General features: G+C 39.0%; 1 protein-coding gene across 1 annotated transcript; it reads right to left on the reverse strand.

Annotated features, from left to right (window-relative positions):
- Positions 1 to 1,732: 1,732 nt before the first annotated feature.
- Positions 1,733 to 14,587, reverse strand: adgrl4 (adhesion G protein-coupled receptor L4). The gene is made up of 16 exons (XM_020080749.2): positions 14,398 to 14,587; positions 13,830 to 13,979; positions 11,465 to 11,614; positions 9,976 to 10,125; positions 9,672 to 9,742; positions 8,397 to 8,576; positions 7,370 to 7,553; positions 7,102 to 7,215; positions 6,487 to 6,686; positions 4,857 to 5,036; positions 4,096 to 4,299; positions 3,519 to 3,739; positions 3,043 to 3,109; positions 2,828 to 2,919; positions 2,535 to 2,703; positions 1,733 to 2,224 (listed from the first exon to the last, which is right to left on the reverse strand). Exons 1-16 carry the CDS (start codon positions 14,441 to 14,443, stop codon positions 2,162 to 2,164), a joined length of 2,241 nt encoding a protein of 746 aa, XP_019936308.2. The 5' UTR covers positions 14,444 to 14,587; the 3' UTR covers positions 1,733 to 2,161.
- Positions 14,588 to 22,271: the final 7,684 nt, after the last annotated feature.

The raw sequence follows: 22,271 nt of genomic DNA on the forward strand, positions 1-22,271 counted from the left end.
TTGCACTGGAGCCACATTGACCAGTGACATTGTCACAGCGACACAGAGATAACTGCCTCACTCTGAAAGTTTACTGTGGAGAAAACATGAGCTCATGTTTAAAAAGGTCTACTTTAAAAAAAGTGGATTCTGCTAAAAATAACATCAGTTTTTCATCCTCTGTAAGTCACAGGACACTTTTTCTTACATAATCTCACAGAACATGGCTCGATTTGAGAGGAAGAATTCAAAGCCCGGAAAATGAAGTAAACAAGTTTTTCACAGCTGAACGGAGGGAGAAGCCCCGGTGGGATCCACATCTATTCCCTCAGTGCATCTCGGCCACATGGACGTCAGGAAGACAAGATGTTTGCTGCTTTGAATTTCTTCTTACTTCTTACTTCTCGAATATTAGCACAACCACAGGTTTTTCATTTTATACCCTGTCCCCCGGCAGCACTGAGCCCTCCTCCTGGACACAACAAAGTCAGACAGTGTGGAGAATCACTGCTCTTCATGCTTATTTCTAAAATAAACATGCCTCGGCCTCCGCTAACAGGCCTGTTTGTATATGTGCAGTTTGAGGGTGATGACATCAAGCAGCAATCCGCATGTGTCTGTTCTCTTTGTCTGTTTTGTTATAGTCAGACTGCACATGAGTGTGATCATTCTCAAGGATTCACTGAGCCGTCAAACCTCTTTCATCCACAGGCTTCAGTTCACCTGACCATCTGCTTCTTTAGCTTGTCATGCCGGTGCTGGCCACTAGAGTGCTCCAGCATCACGTCTCTGGACCACACTTGATTTAACAAACTCAGATTGCTCTGAATATTCCAGGACAGAGTAGAGAGGCTCTCAGTGAAGCATATTAGAATAAAAATGTATGCTGTCTATCAACAACTCATGTGCATTATAGATATTTACTTTGCTCAAAACTGTAAAAATAAAAGTGTAAACTACTAAAACAGTTTTTCATCAAGTTCTTTGAATTATTTCCCAGGAAATCAATGAAAATGTTGATTTTCCCCTGAACTGGATCTGCACAAAAATGTAATGGGTTCTTTAACTCAGAAGTAATTAGGCCTGCAGAGCTATTATCACACTTGTTAGGTCATGGTCAGTTCTGGTTGTAAATTAGGAAATTCAAAGAAATGAAAAACAAATCAAAACAAAAAAAACAAGTTATTCTACAAAATAAACTAAATGCATAAGCTCAACACTGCACTGACCTCGTGCGTTTGTTAATCAAACCATGTCCTGTTAAAGATTCTGCAATAAACTGTGGTTCTTTGGTTGGGTTCTTATAAAAATAATCATTGTTTTATTAAACTAGCTTATCCTGCAGTGAAACTGAATTTCCCTCTTTCCAGGATATTGGTAACTCGTACATACAAGTAAATGATGCAAAGAGAATCATGAACCCAGTAATCTGATCATTTCAGAGTTTGGTCCAACACAGACGCTTCCTATACACAATATTCTGTTGACAACAAAACATGCTGCAGCAGACTAATATAATAAATATAAGAAGATGACAGCTATTAGTTTAAGTGCGAGGCCTCACAGAGCATAGCAGGTGTTCATTGTCCAATAGATGGCGCTGTTGGCCTGCGACTGACTTCCACGTATGAGAAGATGGAGCTGGTCGTCTCAATGTTTCATGTTTAATTCACTGTACACTTTGTTGTTCATAGAGGCAAGGTAAGATAATGCATTAAACAAGACCATTGATTTTGCACATACAGAAGAGAAGTGTTTGTACGCCACATTCATTTTAATAATTTACAAATCAATTTCAAACACAAGAAAGAAACAAAGACAACAGATACTGCGGGTTATTGTTTAGTGTAACCTGATATCTAAAAAGGATTTAAATTAACAAAAAATTAAAAAAAGTTGGTTGCAGTAATTCTCTCAGAGGAAGGTTATTTGATAGATACAGTTGTATGTTTTTATTGTACAGAACTCTCCTGAATATAACACAAACATGATGTGTGACTCCTGGAAAAATGTTTTGAAATTGGAAGTGCTACATGTTCTCATTCATTAGACATCCGTACTAAACTATTCCTCCCTCTGCATTTTTACAGAAAATGAAAGTATAAGTCACATGACACTGCAAAGCTCTAATATCGACTGTTATTGTACAAGTGCAGATGTTCAGGCTTTGGTAGAAATTCATTCATCTCAGGCATTCAAAGCAACATGGCACGTTTTTGAAAAGCCTGTAGTACTCCTCCTGAATCTGCAACAACACATCCAAGAAGGAGAATTAATAATATAATATAATATAATATAATATAATATAATATAATATAATATAATATAATATGTTTATATTTTAGATTAATATATATTACAAAATAATGCATGTTTTTTTATTGGCTAATGCTTGAAATATCATTGAAATGCTGTTTACATTTGAACATATTGGGTAATATTTCAATAATGAAATGAATAAGTTTGATTGCATGCAATATAATCTAATACATGGTAATATATGATATAATAATCTGATCATTTTGCGCCTGTAGTGTGAGCATCCTGTGTCCTACCTTTCTGGACAGCACGCAGAGGAAGATGAAGATGAACATGCCCTGGAAGGCGTTGGTGATGGTGAACAGATAGGCAGTGAGGGTGGTCTCGTAGAGGATGTGCAGCACTCCAAAGGTCCAGGTGGCTCCCAGCACGAACAGCAGGGCCAAGGCACCGCGGGCACACGACCTGAGGGGTGACCAACCCACTTCAGCAGAGTGTACCAGTCATGTGGTACTACACAATTCCTTAATTTATATGTGGATTTTCAATATTGCTGTGACCCACTGAGCACAGGAACAGATAATCCTACCTGATGTTTTCATAGTGGCTGATTCCAGGCTTTTTCACAGCGGTGTGCCGGTACACTTTGAAGATGATTACGACAAAAGCCAAGAGATTAACCTTTAGCGGAAATCAACAAAAAACAAATACGAGAATATGATGAATATTGATCTTTGACACAATCTCCGTTTGATTGTTTCAATTACAACAGTCACTTTTGATAAAGAAGAAATCTGATCTCACCAGAATGATCAAACACGCAGGTCCAATGAAACTCCAAATGAAATGATTTTCTGTGCTCAGCCAACACCTGTGATACAAACAAACACATGTATAATATAATTGGTTGGAAATGCGACCTCTTCCCAGAAACACACAGTCAGCAGATATTTTGCAAAACCTTGATCTTTTAATATTGATATTCTTGCATTAATAAACACTAGGATCATTTTTATTTATAGCTTTCCATTCAGACCCTCCATGGTACCTCACACTTTCTTTTAATTCTCTTAATAACTTTCTTGCTTCCAGGCAGTCAAGGCAACTTCAACTTCCTCCGAATCCCTGCAGGCCAAATTTAATCTCTGTCCCCTTGTCTTTATAATTAATGTAATTTGTTTATCTGTCTTTCCTGAAAAAAATGCTGAATGAGTTTGAAGAAAAAAAAAGAAGAAGGTCTTAGCATAAGCCTTTTGTCTCCCCCACCTCTCTGCACTTACACTTTATCGGTGCCATAATACCTGGAGCCCAGCGTGGCAGAGATGGCCACCACCACCGCTGGGCTCCCGTAGCCGAAGACGTAAAAGTTACGGTGCAGGAAGCCTTTGTTGTAGATGACGCCAACCACGATTAAGTACAGATGGATGCCCTCGATACACATCCAGGCAAAGGCCGCAAGGAAGAAATAGTGCAGCAGCCCCGCGATGACGGAGCAGAAAAGCTGCCGAATAGCAGAAAAGAAGTGAGACACAGATTTTTTTATCATTTTATGATGATCACGTCCAGTTTGTTCAAATAACTGTCATTTCGATTCTCTTTGTTGGCCCTGATCAAAGACATGATTTTACTTTCATCATTATCATGTCAGAAAAGCTTTTATATGAACAGAAATAATAATGATATCTAAAATGAGAGAAATAAAATGTTTGTAACCTACCAGCTAAAAGACTGAGCACTTATGTACTTGAAATATAAATGTGGAGGGTTTTCAAAATCACAATATGGGGTCACACAGATACACACACAAACAGGAAGTCCTCTTTGTCTCACTGGGTTCAAGTGTGTCCATGAACTCACCTTGTGCGTGTTCATGTTGATCCCGACCAGGAAGATGAACTCGGCCATGAAGAGGCTGCAGCACAGGTTCTTGTGGATGGTGGTTCTGGTGCTCTGGATCTCGCTGAAGAACCAGAAGGTGAAGATGCACATGGACAGACAGATGAGCGAGATGATCATCCCCAGCTGGGTGATGCGGGTCAGGATGGTGTAGTGGGCCACCAGCTGAGAACCAAATGAAAAGGGAGGTGTTTCATTCGCAGCTCCTGCATGTTAAAGTTCTCATCTCTTGTGTTTTCTTACTTGGAATCATGGTTACAGGAGTATGTTGGCCTGCAGACATAGTGCTCCTGAGCCCATATCAGCCTCTCATAGTTATTATTGTATAAAAACGTCACCTTTTTATTTCAATTATAAATAATTATATTATAATTATTCTGTTAAATATTTAATCTCTCATGGCTGCATGGTTTTCTGTCAGCTTCTATTCAGTAAAATTTCATCTTAAAACAAATCAATATCATTTTACTAAGTAGAACATAATCGTTTTTCCTTTTAAACGGATAAACAAATTATTTATCTTTCTACAAAAAACACAAAAACAGTATCATTTGAAATCTCCATTGTTCCAGGGCTAAAAGCTGTTTGTCATAGTTAATGTAAAGTTGACAACTTGGAACGGCCAGTTTTCACAGAACAGTGAATATGGATTGTATGTCTCATTTATTGTATGTTACACACATAAATCTATCACTTGAACAAAAAGTATCAGGGTGACTCACGTTGGCTCGTCCCGAGGACATGAGGATGGCGAAGTGTGTGAGGTGGTTGCAGGAGCAGCTGGTCGTGTTGCTGTTGACGTGGACGGTCTTGCAGCCGCGAGTGGCCCAGCGGCCCTGCATGCTGTCCGGCTCGTACTCCCAGAAGGCACAGCTCGTCACATCAGCTTTAGTGTCTATGGGCTTCAGGGGATAGAGAGGAACAAAGGTGCTGTTAACTGTGGATGTTTTTTATTAGTTATTGCACTGCGCTGCTTGGTGGTGCCACATCACCAGAGGTTCAGGAGCCGGTTTTGCAGGCCTCATCAAAGTCGTAGTGAAGCTTAATGATTGTTCATCCAAAGTTTTTGAAAAGCGCATCAGAAAAACTAAAATAAATGTTTATTTCAATGTTGTTTCTGTAGCTGTTGTTTTCATGGGTTCTCACATGTTTTCTGTGTTTAACATTGACTTTTTTATCTTATTGATCACACAACTTTATAACTTAATGAGCTACTGTTAAAAAAATATTTAGTTAATACATTGGATCAAAAGAAGAGTGAAAACCAAAGTAAACTCTATCATCTTTACATTTTTATCTCTAAAATTAACAACATTTCTATAATTGCATTAATCCATGTCACAGCTACAATTGCAGTATTAATTTCCATTGTGATAAATATATAAAATGAAATATAGTCAACTTATTTTCAACTTCTAAGTCTTTAATCTCAACAAATTAGCACTTGAATCACTATATTTCCCCCTTTAGTTTTATTTTAAAAAAGCAAAAAACAAAGACAAAAAAAAATGTTTACGCAAGTAAAAAATCCTGATGCATTATGGGAAAACAGCATTCAAAATGATTGCTTGTTGCCCTTTGAGGGGAATTTCAAGAGAATTGTCACTGCTCAACATAAATCAACACATCCTTCACTCAAACCTCGAGGGATCAACAAAAAAAAATGATTTCGCTTCCTCCGACATTTAATTTTCTGGAAAGAAAATAACAATACATTAAACTTCAGGGTAATTTCCCTCATCACCTGCATTTCATCATCATTTATTCACCTTTCCCTCGACATTTCCCTGTAACTGAGGGGTCATTGCACGAATAAGTGGAGCGAAATCTTAAAATTTCATAAAACCTTTACACAAAACACCAACTCCTCCTTCCCATGTGAGTCTGTGTAAATTAGTGTTAATGGAAACTGTAGCAAATTATTGCCAGACTCACTTTGGGAAGTGATTCTTTAAAGTAAAGGAGAACGCAGTAATGGCTCCAGTCTGACAAGAAAACACATGTCTATGTCGAGACACTGATGATTATAACTGAACCTAGATTTCCAATTTATGTGAAGAAAAATGTCTTCAAGATTGAGCTGGGATCTGTCAAACAACAGGGAAAATAATTATATTAAAAAAATGAGGAGGACATAATTAACGAGATTGTTCACATAATCTATATGCACGTGATCTTGTTTCAGCAAATCTCTCTCGATACACAAAACAAAAAAGAAAGACAGAGATCCTGCAGCTCCAACAGAGTCACATTGTTCACGATAGAGAACAAACAGTGCCACTGTGTCGTGGCCTGAAGGAGGACGTAAAGAGCGCAGCAGAGAAAACCAGCCTCAGCACTCTGGAGTTTTACCTCATTGTGCTTCAGAGTGAAGGTGACATGGTCAAGTTGGTAAACGTCAGCAGGTTTAATGGCTGCCGCTACGACTCGGGAATTGACAGTGATTTCCCCTGTTCCCGCGTAGCGCGAGTAGTCTGTGACACCTGGGTCGCTGCTCGGCTTCAGGATGTCTCCGACGCTGTCATATCGCACGAACACCACCGACACGCTTCCTGTTGAGAAACAACAGAAAAAGTTTCTAGACAAAAGGGAGTCAACCTAATTGTCAAATATGATTTACATTCAGGTTGTTGTGTTTTGGATCAGATCAGAGAGCCGTTTGGAAAATGTTCAGCCAGTGTAACATATGTATTAACAAATACTGACTGTAGCTAAAAACTATTTCAAATCGTAACTTTCCTTCAGATTTTCTCATGTTTTGGCTTTAGACATTAGACATAACGTTGTTCAGTGTTTGATCTGATCTGTTTATGCTGCTGTTCAGCATTAGTGAAGCCATTAGTTCAACAGCTTTTAAGGCGGTGACATAGCAAAACAGTTACTCCCTTCACAGCAAAGCTCGCAGATGGAAACGACTGGGAAACAGCATTTTTCATTTTACTGTTTTTTTAAAATTAGTCATCTCACCATTCCTGTCCTCCTCCGGCCTGAGTCTCGGGGTCAGGTTCATATAATCTCCTCCCATGGAAGCAGATACTTTGGCTTTTGTGTGACGAGCATCGAAGGTGATGAGTTTCAATTCTGCAGTTGAGGATAAAATTCATCAGGAATGTCAAGAAATGTAAAGTTTGAAGAGAAAACAACCTTCTCTGCTCACAGGTGGAGACAAAGAGCAGGACGATTTCTTATAATTTGAGAGCTGGCGAGATCTTTCTGTGTTTATTTAGTGTCTCACCCATTTCTGTAGCTTTGATTTCCAGCCCAGTTGGACTTTTGTAGTTGTCGGCCAATGTCAGAGCACTTTCCTCCACAGTGTGCAGCAGCTTGGTGATGGTGCGCTCCCTACGATCTTCTTTGATTCTGCTCCAAGCCACGAGTTCATCCCTCTCCACCAGGTTGTTCACTGCTGTTACTAATTTCTGTTGAAAAGAAGGTTTTTCAGTTTGACACATTAATAATAGAATCTGATTTCAGCTGAGTCTGAGATCCCTGTACTCAAGATATAGTGCACAATATAGTGAGTTCGCCATTTTGTAGTGGTGCCAGAATGTTTAGTGCTGATGAGCTCACTATGTAGTCCTGTATATACCATGTAGTACCCAAATACCATGTAGTACTCTATATACCATGTAGTACTCTATATACCATGTAGTCCTCTATATACCATGTAGTCCTCTTTATACTATGTAGTACTCTATATACTATGTAGTCCCTATATTCTGAAGAAGGGGTAGGGGATTTCGGACACAGCCATAATCTATACTTGTACTGCAATATGTGTTCCCTCTGTGGTTAGAACCGTGTGTTTGCACAGACTGGCCTCTTTTGACTTTTCATTAATTACTGCACAGGATGTGAAATCTGAGAGACCTGAGATAAAACATGTTTACCTTGCAGACTTAATTGATTTTAAAGTGTCAGACATGTTTGTGTTTTTGTGCAGTAACTGCACAGTTAATGTGTCAGACATGTCATCTTTCCTAAAATAACAGTTTATAAGTGTGAGGTAAAGGCCAGCGGAGAATTTGGGTGAAACATGATAAGCTAATAGTGTGAATGCTGCCAAAAGCCTAAAGACATTATACACTGGTACCAAAAAACAATGAGTTGCAGCTTGTGTAGAAAATCCCTGAAGTCCTTCACAGAACTGGATGGTGTGTTATAAAATTATAGTTTTTTCCTAAACCAGTTCAAAGCGTAGCTGCATTTCAGGCAGAACTCCAGATACTGAATGAGAAACATGAATAGTAAACAAGGATTACTGAAAGAGTTGAGTTGATGACTGATGGTTTCATAGCGGAATCCTTTTCTCCTGCAGCGAGCATTGATGCAGAGCGACTCAGTGCCTCAACGTAAGCAATCACTTCCACTGAGGTGAGTTCATTGGACGTCTGCTTGGCAATTTCCTTCAGTAAACTCTGGGGCTCCGTGAGGTTGTTCATCTAGGACACAAACCAACCAACAAACAAAAAGGAGCATTTGTATCAGAGTATAAAAGACTTTTCAGTGTTTTCAGTGTTTTTATACTGTGAAACAACTAAAGTATGCTTTGGATGGAACATGTGCCGAACACTGCCACCTACAGGAAAGAACAATTCTAACAGCAGGACATATGCACCCCCTGCAGGCAACAAGAGTTGAGGTTTTTGTCTGGTTTCTTTTTCTACAGCTGGTGTTCTGTTGGAGTGCATCAGATAAACGAATGCGTTTATCATAATCATACACTATACTTCAGATTACACCCTGTTTGAAGCAGTAAATCACCCAGTGTTATCGTTTATTTTTATTTTTGTGTGTTTCAGTTTTAGGACAATATGCTTGTGACAATTGTCTCGTGTTAACTGTCTGTATACGTGGTCACCAAACAGACTTAAATACTGTATATCTTTCCTTCTCCGAAACACACACTGACACACACACAATCACAGCTTTTAAAAAAGAAACAACTCACACTAATTTCTTGCAGGCGGCTTGTGTATCAAACTTTCTAAAGCGATTACTTTCTTTGCCTCTAGATGTCTGTCCAACTTTATTGCCTGTCGTAGGCAAAACTCTTCAGATACTTTAGTGAGTACACTCACATGTAGTACACTGTACACAGGATACTCATTGGTGAAGTATGAAGTGTTGTCCCACATCAAACAAGGACGTTGTGCACTCATTGGACATGATCATTGCAACATGTGACAGTGATTGTTGCTTGACAAAATTATTTACTTTCTCATGTGTACCCATGTTGTCATACAACATTAAAATAACACCACCATTGCTGAAACTACAGTCACTGATACATCCTCCTGTCCTGGCCACCACTTTTATACATTTGGAAATACGTTGGTGGTCCCTTCACTTCCACTACACTGCATAAAGCTTTAGTCAGTGTGAACACACTTCTGCACTAAAGAACCATGCATGTGTGTAGAAGTATGAGAACTGAAATGCAGCACTGGTTACTTTACTATGTAGTTTTTTTCATCTCATGTCTACTTTAGAGTCAAAATATCTATTTTCATAATACTTGGAAGAGCGGTACTTACATATTCTAGTGTTTTATTAACCATCTGAGTGATGCACCGGATGTTTTCATGGCAGTGTTTTTGGGGATGCTCTGAAAAACAAAAATTACCAAACCATTACTGAGTTTATTTTCCCATGAATTCACCAAGAACCTTGCAACACAGAACATGCATAATAACAAAAGTGTTTCTTGAAATATCAGAAAATCTAAGATTGCATCGTTTATAAAAAAAAACATGTTTGGTTGTGTGTGGTAGTTGGGTGTGTGTTCTCGGATCTACGTGCTGGTGCGTGTGTGATATGTGTGTGTCACTGTGCACCGACCTTTACATCTTACACCTCTCTCCGGATGGAAGTGCTTGGTGTCTGCAGTTGGGACGTAGTCGCGCTGACAGGTGCAGGAGAAAGATCCAATGGTGTTGTGGCAGTGTGAGTTTGGTCCACAGACCTGTCCCGTCAAACACTCATCAACATCTGAAAGAAAGAGTTCATCTCTAATTACAGACAGTATGATTAAAGTGTAAGTCACGACACAACAACTATTAAAACGTAAAACTTGCATAGACAGTCACTCTTTCTCCCGCGGTGAAAAAAAATATTTTGAGCAACCCGTCATGTCAACATTAATCTGACGGGATTTTTGAATTGTGTTAAATTGCTATTTTTCTGATATATTGAATGACTGTGCTGATGTGTACTCATATATTTGTCTGTATTTTTTGCATTCCACCCACATCTCTGAAATGAGGGAGTTTTTCCTCTCCACAGTCGCCTGTGCTTGCTCATTGTGGGAACTGTTGGGTTTCTCTGCGTTTATTGTTTTAAGGTCTTGACCTTTAAATGTAAAGTGCCTTGAGATAATGTAAATTATGAATTGGCGCTATGTAAATAAAATTGAATTGAATTGAATTGAATAACGGTTGTGTGATAGAGACCTTGATGGTGTTGTATGTAAATGAATGTTTTTGTATTTGGTGTGTTTTAGATTCATTATGTACCTGCCCAAGGACTGCAGATGGAAATGAGCAGATAGATAAATCTGGCATAAATCATCTCTTCTCAGTGGTCAGGGAACTTCTGTTTTCATTTAGCCATCAAAAAAAAAGTTTGGAGTCTATCCATCTCATGATTTAAATGTTAACCATACTGAATTCAGGATTTGTGCATTAATGTTGAACATATAATATTCCCCTTTGAGTAAATTGTGTTCACTGATACTGTACATTATAAGAGACATTTTTCATCTAGTAACTTCAATTCTTAGTTATAGAAACTTCTAAACACACAGACATCTGTCTTTAAAGTCTCCTCAGAGAGTGGACCTTTTATTGTTTTGTTCTTCATACAAATATACAGTAGAATCTGGCTGTAAGAAATCCCACTCTGCATATTCAATATACTGCATAATTGATTTTGGGGGAGAAACTACAATTCCTACATGCCACACATCTGAATATCCATACATCTGCATCTAAAATCAGCCATATGCTTCTCCACTAGGAACGGTACGTTATACCACATGTGGAAAAAAAGTTTTGTTCTTTTGGTGCAAATGAAGCAAACCATCTCTGACGGTTTCTCAGAATAGCAGATGGGAAGCAAGTAAAAGGTCGAGGGAAGGAAAATCACCCCTGTGTGTTTATCCTCCTCAGCAAGAAAGAGAAACAATACACACACACACACACACACACAACTCCTTTCACTCACACTTGTACTTGTGATATTTGTGAGGCCCTCTGTAAGTTTAGTTGATGTGATGGTCCTGATCATGATGTGATCTAAACAAACGCTGAGCGAGTGAATCAGACATTACCTCTGCACTCGGTGCCATCGTTGGGCTGGAACTGGTCCAGATCCGTGGAAGTGTATCCAGAGACACATGTGCAGTAGTAGCTGCCTGCTGTGTTGGTGCAGGTCCCCCTGTCCCCGCAGATATTAGTCACGTTTTGGCACTCATTGTCATCTGGGGGCGAGGAGACGAGGACAGAAAGTGAAATTCTGCTACAGACAAGAAACCTTTTGTGGATGAGGAAGATTTGGCCAATTGTTTTTATCTTGCTTGGATCAACTCAAGAAGTGGACGACAGATTGAGCAGCAAGTGTTCAAACTTTTTACTTGAGTAAAAGTACAAATAAATGGAAAAGAATTTCCTCAAGTTAACTTTTCTGTGAAGGTTCTCAGTCATGCAGGTTATGGTATCTCCGAAAGCTGTACAAGTTCACATAGACAACTGGACTTGCTTGTGTTACTGAAATAAAAGCAAAAGTACCACATTAACTTTTTTGTGAAGAAGTAAAAAAAGTAAATGTATGTGTTGAGTGTAGCCTGTTCCCTAATGCAACCACTACTACTACTATTGCTACTACTAGGCCACATCATTATGGCAGAGTCTTGGCAGTGTTTCTTCATCAGTGATGATGCTGCAGGAGGCGGAGGCTGATTGGATCAATGGACCGATTCCCCAGAAGTTTAAAGTACCCAAAAATAAATCTACTAAGTGAAGTACAGTCAAATGAAGAATATACTTGGGTAATGAAGTAGTTAAGTAAAGTACTTTGTTACATCCTCCACTGCCGACTTCCTATCTTAGGAAAAATACTTAGTAAAAGTTCCGGAACTTGTACCATGCAGCTTCATGTCTTTGTTGGACCTGTCAGTATGACGTGAACATGTTAATGCTCAGCTGTGGACATTTCTAGTCACATTTCTAACTCCTGAGCAGTTGTTTGATTACAAGTGTCTCAAACAACTTAAAATAATTCCGATTTTGCAGCCCAGGTTTACGTGGCAGCAGATACAGAGCAGCCTGGTCCACTCATTACAGGGAAGTGCTGCTCCGGCTTTATCTTTTTCAGACACCTTTAGTCTCATTTCTCCCTGTTTACTGGAAATGACCTGCTGAGACTTTCCACGGTTGTTTTCATTCGTCCAGCTGTGACGGACGCTCCGCTCTTCCTCTCGTCTGTACCTTCAGTACAAAAGCTGTCCTGGAGGGGAAATCCTCAGCTCTGATGACGGGAGGTGATTTTATTCTAAGAGGAAATACCTCTGTGACACACAGGACCCTTGAGCCATCATGGCTGAGCAAACACTTCACACCACGTAGTTTATGATGCCCTTTGATGCCTTGCTTTCATGAAGTGAACTGTACACACTGTGTTTCTGGTCTCTGTTACTTTGTTCTTTAAAAATATTAAATACACGGTATGGATCAGCTCTTTATCTATGAATAACATTCACAGAATTCAATAAACATACTTGAATAAGAATGTGATTTTACACAAACAAAGCAAAGAAGCTTGACCCATTTTTATAATTTAAGTCACAATCTCTGAAATTATGTTAATATTAACTCTACTTTTATAAATCCATTGGACATTTTCCTAACTTTATTTTGAAATCTGCTCCTCCAGAGGAAGTCCATTAACCCTAAACTTCATTGTGTGGTTTTTGTTTTAAAATCCTCCTCTGCCGTGTTTATATTACTCGCATTCTGATCTACTTTTGGCTCGTGAAATATGTAAGCTGCACTGTGATTGTGATCAGACTTCAGGTCAGGAAACAAAATGGGTTCCAGGAATTCTAAAAAGCCCAGAAACATACCAGGAGTAACAATGCAGACTGAGACGCCATTAAAATAAATTAATGAAGCTGCATCATGGAGATATTTTCACAAAAAGTATTACAACTGCGTCCCAAAAACATTTTTGGTGGAGACGTTAGTCAGACTATGAATACAGATCTTTATCTAATTTACTCTTGAAAATTGGTAAAACAATTTTAAAGCTCATTCTCAAGAATTACAAACAAGTTTCCTTGCATAAAACAATCATTGGGTTGATTTTCTTTTTTTAAATTGTATCTATTCTTATCCCTTTTTAAAATCTGATATATATCAATTAAGCTGCAGTTGTTATTAACATGCCTCTTTCAAAGCTTAAACAAATCCAAGTGAAATAATATTTTCTGTCACCTGCATCTTTGTAATCTTGCTTTGCTCAGTCAACAACTATTCTACCTTTACCCACATGTGTACAAATGCTGCTCCAATGCTTCTTTCTGCTCATGATCAGTCACAAACAAAAATACTTCCACAGCGACAGCTTCACACACGCGACTGTCTGCGCTCCTGCATCAACGTTAATACTCTGAGTGGATTTTGTGTGTCTGCAGTCACCGTTGCAAAAGGTTGTTCCATCTCCGGTGTATCCGTGGTTACAGAAGCAGCCGTCGTTTGATTCGTTCAGGCTCTTGCATGTTGCAAGTTGGTGACAAGAATCACAAATGTCAGAGAGACTGCATGGGTCCATCAGACTGGAGAGCCATGCTGCGTAGGAGGCAGTGAAATTGTGTAAGTTCAGTACAAACCATGACATTTATATTCCAGACCATTTTGTGATGCAACTGCTGCTTTTCCCCCCAACTGTGGTATAAAAATGTTCATTTATTCCACATATATATCTCTGACTGTGTTAACCTGCTACTCGCACAACACACAAAAGCAGCGTTGACTGACATTAAACACTAAACCACTGTACATACGTTTAGAACAGAGCTTGTCTTTGCCAAAAAATATACTATATATTTAAAATATTACAAAATACAACATTTATACGCTTAAAGAACTATTACATTCAGGTCTAAAGTCATACTAGTTAACAAAGAGACGTGATGAATACAAACACATGCGTAGCTGTGTCTGTGTGCGACACCTGTCCTGATGTAGAAGAGATAAATTCACGTACCTGTCAAAAGTACAAGTTTCATTGGTGACTTGAGTAAAGACTCCATACTCGCGCGGGGTCTGGTTTTACTTTTAGTACAGACGGTGGTGGGCCGGCTGCTGACGTACTCCACTTCCTTTCATCGGTTTTCCTGTTTCCCTAAACCTGGCCCTTCCTATCCTGCTCTTTAATCTGCTTTCACAAACATGCGGCCTGGTCCCTTCACCATCCGCTCTGACCCAGCACACGTTCCTCAATTGGCTTTACACCTCACATAAGAAGAGTTTAAGCAGCCTTTGTTTTTTTTGTGTGTTGATACTGTGACTTATACGATTCTATTTCGAGGCCTCAGTGCCATTGTTCTAACTCGAACATGAACAGTGGGCTGTGTAAATCCAGGCCAAAACAACACCGACTAACTTCAACTGAAGGACGGCCCCCTCCCTTCCGCAGAGGACGGAACACAAATCCACACACATTCCAATCCTGCCTGTGAGTGTGTGTGTGTGTGTGTGTGTGTGTGTCTTCCCTTGACCATCTCATTGTTCTTAAGAAAAAGATCTTAACAGCTGTAATTCTTCCAAACTGAATGTGTGGATACACTTTCAGTTTATATACAGAGCCATGTGATGCACATTCTTTGGTGGAGTGATGTATGTCGGGTCACTCAGCGGTTTCCAATATTATAAACAACTAAATTCTTGCCTTATCCAGCCACATAGAGTGTCTATGAATCACACGGTTTGAATAAAAAGAAAACAAAGTGGAAAAAAATATTTATGTATGCAGATCTAGTCTTATCAAAACTTGCTGGAGGGACTACATATCCAATCTGACCAGGGAACACATCGGGATCTCCCAGGAGGAACTAAAAGGCATTGCTGGGGAGAGGGACGTGGGTGGATACCCAACCAGAGCACGGTTCGGATAAATATTTTGAAATGTGTGCGGTGAGGGTTTGGTCACGTTGGCTAGGCTTTCTATTTGATTTTTCCATAGCACATTCCTATAATCGGGCTCAGGCTGGGTTCGAACTTTAACTTCAAACTTCTATAACTTCTTTATATACAGTCTATGGTTCGAACACAAAACAGGATCCATGTTGGGTTTCGGGTTGAGCTCGGACAGAAAGTTGCACCTGAACTCGGGAACACACTGCTTGGCCTGCTGCCGCTGTGACCCAACCTCCAAGAAGAGCAAGAAAATGGATGGAGGGATGGATGTGTGGATGAGAGGACAGATGGATCAATAGCCAAACTTATATAAAGGTTAAAATATTCTGCTCTTTTCCTTTGGTCTTGCACATTTTCCCATGTGCCATTTATAATTTTGGTGAATTATGGTACAGTTTGCCATTGTTCTCATTTCTAAGCACATTGTATTTCTATCGGTGTGGACTCAGTAAAAGCTGTGTTGTATAAACATGCCCGTATGAACAGAAACGTAAAGCTGTGCAGCTCTCATGTGCTCAGTGTGCCTTTTGAAGATAAGCAATAAAACAGCACGTCTTATTTTTGGCACGTTGACTTCTCGCATGGACTAATGACCCCTTTCTCTGTGCGGGAAATGAGTAGGGTTGGGTGTTGTGGTTTTTGTTGGCGGGCCACTGACCCGCACAAAACAATGCTGAGAGAAACACCTAATGTTGCAGCTTTTACAAAAAGCCACTGCAACTGGCAGCGGCAGCAGCAGCAGGGAAACAGATTGATTCAAATGTGACAAAAAAGACAAAAGTGGAATAAAGAGTAGTAGCCATTCAGGTGTGGCTGAGATCTTTTCAAATTACCTTCTACTTCTTGGCACACAAACACATTCATTGATGAATAGTTCCACTTGGAAGATAAGTTCTTTGTTGACTGTATTGCAATCTGTGGAGACGGTTTGAATTGCTTAGGCAGGGCGTTCAGTTTATCGCTGGAGAAAGGCAGCTGCTTTGAATGACACCATTAGAACTGCTCTGCATTACTGTCCTGGGAAAGTGCTCGGTGAAAAAAAACCCACATCTGAATGTCTCGCTTTGACACACTCGCCTAACGGTGAGGAAGGAAGCGATGTTGTCTCGAACAAACCTGGTCTGATTGCACCCTTCCTCCTCCGCTTTTTTGTCTCAGGAAATCTCTCATTTAGGGAGAGATTCGTAAAGCTCTCGCAGGAGCTTGCTAGCTCCACAATGACATTATATGAAAAAAAGACACCTAGGAGAAAAGCTCTCTTCGACTGTGTGGAGGCAGTCTTGTGTAAATGTTTCCTCTTTTCCTTCCCTTGCTCATGGATATGGAAATTTTGACTCTGCACTAGAGTTCTGCGTGGGGTTGTGTGTGTGGCGGCAAATGAAGAGTGTTGTTTGTGCCATTCAGGTGATATTGAGATTTGCAGTGCCGGCGACACCAGAGAATCTATGTGACACTTCTCACACATATCAGTTCTGATGTCGGGCCTTATGTTCAGCCATGACGGGAGGACTGAGCACGGGGCACAGATGGCAGTAACTGTCTCATAAACTTGGAGCTCTTGAATATTTCAGTGCACAAAGCAAAAGTGTGCTTTCTGCTCTGGTTCAGAGAAGCCAGCTGCTCTGTGTGGAGATCTACCCTGCAACATTTACTCTACGTAAGTATAGGTGGTGCTGCCGCTTTTACAAAACACACTTCACTTCGTTTAAAGGGAAGAACTGAAAAAAACCGCTTGTCAGGTGCTACAAGAGTAAAAGGCAGTAACTTCAATTTTGGTTGAAAATAAGATTTTGTCGTTTTTGCTCGTCAGCATTTGGTCAGCGGAAGATAAGAGGATCAAGAATATCCTCTTATAAAGTCAACAAATGATTTCTTACAGGGATGACCAATACTGACCAGACACCTTACAATCCATTTGTGTCTGTGTAGGTGTTTCAAACTTCACTTGTGGAGACTGAAAACTCTCCACAAGCTGATAATAAACACGTCTTAACTGAGATTACAAATGTGATTGGTAAGATGGGGATGTGAACGTTGATCTACACAGTCAGTGATTCCTTATTAAAAGTTAAAAAAATATGGAAAAACAACTCTTCATCAATGTAGCTTCTTCTTCCAGAGCACACATCCTGGCAGGGTCTCCATCCAGTTTCCATGAACAGGAAATTGAAGACGTTTCATATTATATCGAAGGAGCAAATGAACCACAATTTGACCCGTTCCATCTCCTGAGCCCGACATATTAGCAGTTCATCAAAGTTTGATGTTTACTTCAGTTAAGCTTGTTCACTGCTGTAGATGTGAGAGCAGACACAATGTTCAGAAAAGTAAAGTGTGTTTTGCCATAAGTGTCTTCACCAGCCGCACACTATTGTTCCCATTTATTCAGACAGCAACAAATCAGGGGTTTGATGGACGGAGGCTCCTTCCTCTCACACGCCATGTCATACTCCACATGTAGTGTGAAGGCTCTGATGGTTATTTAACACACATTCAATATCTCACATTTACAGTCTTTTAACCCTGAGAAACAAGTTCAGGTTAAATCACCCTTAATTTAAATATCACAATAAAGGTAGGTCAGATAAATGTGACGAGTAGTGGAGCAGTATGTGCAGGGTTTGGAAAAATAAATAAAGTTAAACTGATGAAATTCACCAAAGTGCTGTACGAGGTCTTTGAAAATGATAATTATTAGACACGTTCTGACACAAGTAGCAGAAGGTCTACATGCTATTCACAGAATAATATGACAAACAGTCAAAGAGTGATTCTTCAGTCAAATTAAGTTTGAGACATGCAAGATTTTCAAGGCTGTGTATTTCCATTTGTTACACAGGAGCACTTATGACTAGTAAAGTTACTAGTTGTTAAATTGTCCCTGAAAATATCTGACACCTTTCCACTTCAAAGTCATACAAAGACTATTCCTCCCACTTCTTTTTTTAATCTTTTATCTTTTGCATTCCTCTGCCTTGTTGTTTAATGTTTTCTATATATCTCGTTCACAGAAAATAATCAGCTACCGCTAATCTTTTGGAGAAGCATTGGATCTTGTGTAAATCAGTATCAAAAAGTATCATATAAATTCTGCAGAATTGTATTATTTTCTTTGGGGCTCTGCAGTTAAGAGGAATTGGGGGACAACGCTCTGATGTAAGGAAATTTGTCTGCCCCGAACAATCGCAGTCATGTAATTCTCATGGGTGAGGTGGAAATAAAGTAAATGCCCCCCCTCTTAATTAGGAGTGGAAGAATAATCAATGCATCACTATTTTCTCTTTAAGGTTCAACATCTTTGTACACGACCTCTCAATGGGATTAAAGGAGGCTCGATAGGCAGCTACTTACCTGCCTGACAGGTCTAATTCTGTGGGAGGAGTTTACAATCTAATGAGGTAACAAGGTTATTGACTGACGGTGATGAATATCTTTTTAACCAGCGCGTTTTACATAAATTACCAAACCTGATGAAGAGCTTGTAGCACACTGCTCTTTGTTCTCACTGCTAACACTAGCTTCACTCTATTACTGATATACTGCAATTTTACTTGCTTTATAGACTGTCCTAATCATAAAATGAACATTCAATTGTACATGATGTTGTTTTTATTTTATAGTCAGACTGATTTAGGGTTACATACCCAGCATATTTATTGAAAAAGGGGATGTGTACAACTTTGAATTTGGATATCGACATTTTTATAATCTTAAAAGTACAATAATTTATTGTTTATGCATCATGCCGAATAAATGACAGCATATATTAATAAGTGGTGTCATGAAAGTAGTTAAAATACTATGTGTATTCTCATTATGCACAAATATTTTAGGTAGTTATTTATTTGCTTCCAAACAAATATTTTGTCCTATCACGTGGAAAATCTTCCACATGCTTGTGACCTATGCTACTGCTAAAAGTACGAGCTCATGTAATGTGATCATAAATAATAATGATTTTTTTATTGTTACTATTATATTGTAAGTCCGGTCATGGCCCTAACATGTTTCTAGAAGCAGTCACACTTTGCAAAGAGAAGAAGAGAAAAATAGTTGCATTTTGAGCTTATTGGCTGATACTAAAATACGCTATATATATATATATATATATATATATATATTTATATGAAAAAGTCTTTGTTCCTTTTCAAATCTACATCTGGACTTGAATTTGAAAAAGGAGCAATTTCTACAAAGATCGGGTGCAATTTACAAATGAATTTCCTTCGCGCACCACTGCTTCATGAAAGTTGTCCTGACTCAGATTGAACACAGTCCAATGATCCTATCCATATTCCAGACTTCTTTACGAGACACTGTTTTCCATTTTCTCACATACAGAAGTCCCAAAATTTCCATGTTCTCAGGTGCAACAAGTGTTACTGATTGGGCCTTTTCTTGGCGCCACCAGCCTCTTGTTAGTTTAGCGACTGGAATAAAATGACAGTGGGAAGAGCTCGTGCTCTTTCAAGGATAAAGAGGATCCTGCTGAGGTGACAAAGCTTCCCTGACACTTTTTACAATTGTAAAAAATAAAATGATCAGAATGGCTTTTATATTAAGTTTTCCAACTGTGTTCCAACAGAAACAAATGCAAAACAATGGATATAAATGTATCGCTTCTATTATAAAGGGGATTTCTTCAGGTAGATCCCATCTAATCAGTCTGAAAATTCTCTTGCATTCTCTTTTAATGGGACATTTATACCTAATTTATATCTATATGAATAAGTGGAGCTGCCACTTAATATTAATTTTATTGTTGATTAAACTGTAAACATTTTGTCTTAGCAATGCTATCTACCTGTGAAAAAAGGCCATCATAAGCATATTGAAATATTGTGTTGAATGGCTTGTTTGATTTAGATTCAAGAACCAAATGTAATCAGTTTAAAGAAAAGAAAAATCCAAAGAATGTTTCGCAATTTTACTTTAAAATGATATAAAAGATTAACTGATGTCATTGGCTTTTGATTTTCAATGAACTAAATTTCAAATTGTAGAGCCTCAATAAAATTCTAATCATCCAGGCTATTTAATATATTATAATTCTTTATAAACATGTGATACATTCATGTGTCAATCCTGATGTTCCACATCTGTTATGAAGCTGCCAATCAAACAACATTGTCCTATTATAGCTTTACACTGATATTCAGATGATATAGTGTTTGTTTAATTGTATTGCACATTTCAGTTTAATTATGTGTGAGTGTGTACATGGAAGCACAAAGTTTCTCATGTATGACGTCATGCAACGGCCATTTACACTCCCAAAATGACTACATGTTATGATGTTAAAAAAGTGCAGTGATAAGTCCTGGCATGATGTGTTCTAACCTTTGCTGTGATTGATTTATGCTAAGCTAAAGGTGAAGCCATTAGTTTCTGGTTTGAGATCCCTCTGTGAGGCCGAGTCTGAATTTATAAAATTTCAAGCAGCCCTGATAATTTAGTTTGGAGTGCCCTTTTATAGGTTAGGTCACCTGCAGCGCGGCCTCCAAATTGAATAAAGAACAGTAATAGAAAACAGGATGTCAGGTGGGCTCCCTGCTTATAAAATCATTAACAACAGTGTGTCTTTTCTCATAAAGGAGCCCATTTATTCTGAGGGAAGAAATGTTATGAAAGTGTAGCGAGCAACTCAATTTATTTTTCATCAGGAATTAACTCGGGAGAATCACTGAGAGGGTTAATAGCTGCATATGTGCACCAGCAGTGTGGACTAATAGCTTGGAGAGAAGCCTCTTTAAAAGACTGCTGTACTTTTTCTTAATAATCTCTTACTTTGAGAGTCAGATTGGCCGTTATATTTTATGTATAATTTGTCAAATGTTCACATATCATCATTTCCTTTTGGGTTAGAGTCTCAATTTAACTGAGATTTTCTAAATTCTGTGTCAACATGTTCGTCTCCTTTGTAAAGATGGAGGCTGAGCCACAGATGCAGATGACGCCCGCACTCCGCTCTCATGCTGGTGGCTTTGTTTGGGTCATATCAGAGTCACGCAGCTGCTAGGTCAAATCCTCTCCGTCCTCTGACAGACTTCCACAGAACTTCTCTCAGCATGACTCAGGCCGCATACAGCAGGAGGTAGAAAACCCTGCCTAATCCCCTCAGTGCTTTTACAAATATCTATATTTCCTCACTGAGGAGATCTGCAGATTACCACTGCAGCCCATGTATCTGTGGACAATGAGTTATTATTGTGCCCACATGGTGGTTTTTCATAGGACCACCAATCTGATTCATGGCCTAAGCAGCTTTTCTGCCGTGGATCTGGGAAAGACAGGAAGTGTTACGTCAACAGAAAAAACTCACAACACAACTGCTCTTGTTTTTGATTTATGAATTTTGTAACGTACTTTTTAAATAAAGCATTACAACAAAAAGTTTCTCCGTCAGTATTGTAGGTTTGTGTTTTTTGGGCAGTAGTGTTAAGGTTATGACAAAGTTGTTGTGAGCTGCAGGTTGACAATGAGTGAGAGCTGCAGTGTGTTTCTGCTTTGAACCATTTCTGACCCTCAGGCGAGACATTCGGTTCGTGTGGAAAGAGATTTCTTGTTTCCTGGCATTGCTGTATTCTTTTTTTCACACCATGCCGATGTTTGACTCATTTCTTTATGAAGAAACGTTTTCGAGAATGCAAGAGATACATATTGGGACGGGACATTCTACAGTTGAAAAATACATTTGCCTGGTGTTTTACTCTTTTCTAACATAAGATAGAATAATTGTCAGATTCAATCATGAAAACATTTGGTAGTTTCAGTCTTAATTGAAAACGTTCATTTACAAAGTTCTCACCTGACCCAGAGATAAAATTATGCGGTCTCAACTTTATTTACACCACGTCCAAGGCGAAGGGCTCATACATTATGCCTGGCTGTATCTACCCTGATCTCTGCAGATTAAATCTTCATTTGAAAAATAATAAACAA

The sequence above is a fragment of the Paralichthys olivaceus genome, chromosome 3 (genome assembly GCF_024713975.1).
Source record: "Paralichthys olivaceus isolate ysfri-2021 chromosome 3, ASM2471397v2, whole genome shotgun sequence".
NCBI classification, from domain to species: Eukaryota; Metazoa; Chordata; class Actinopteri; order Pleuronectiformes; family Paralichthyidae; genus Paralichthys; species Paralichthys olivaceus.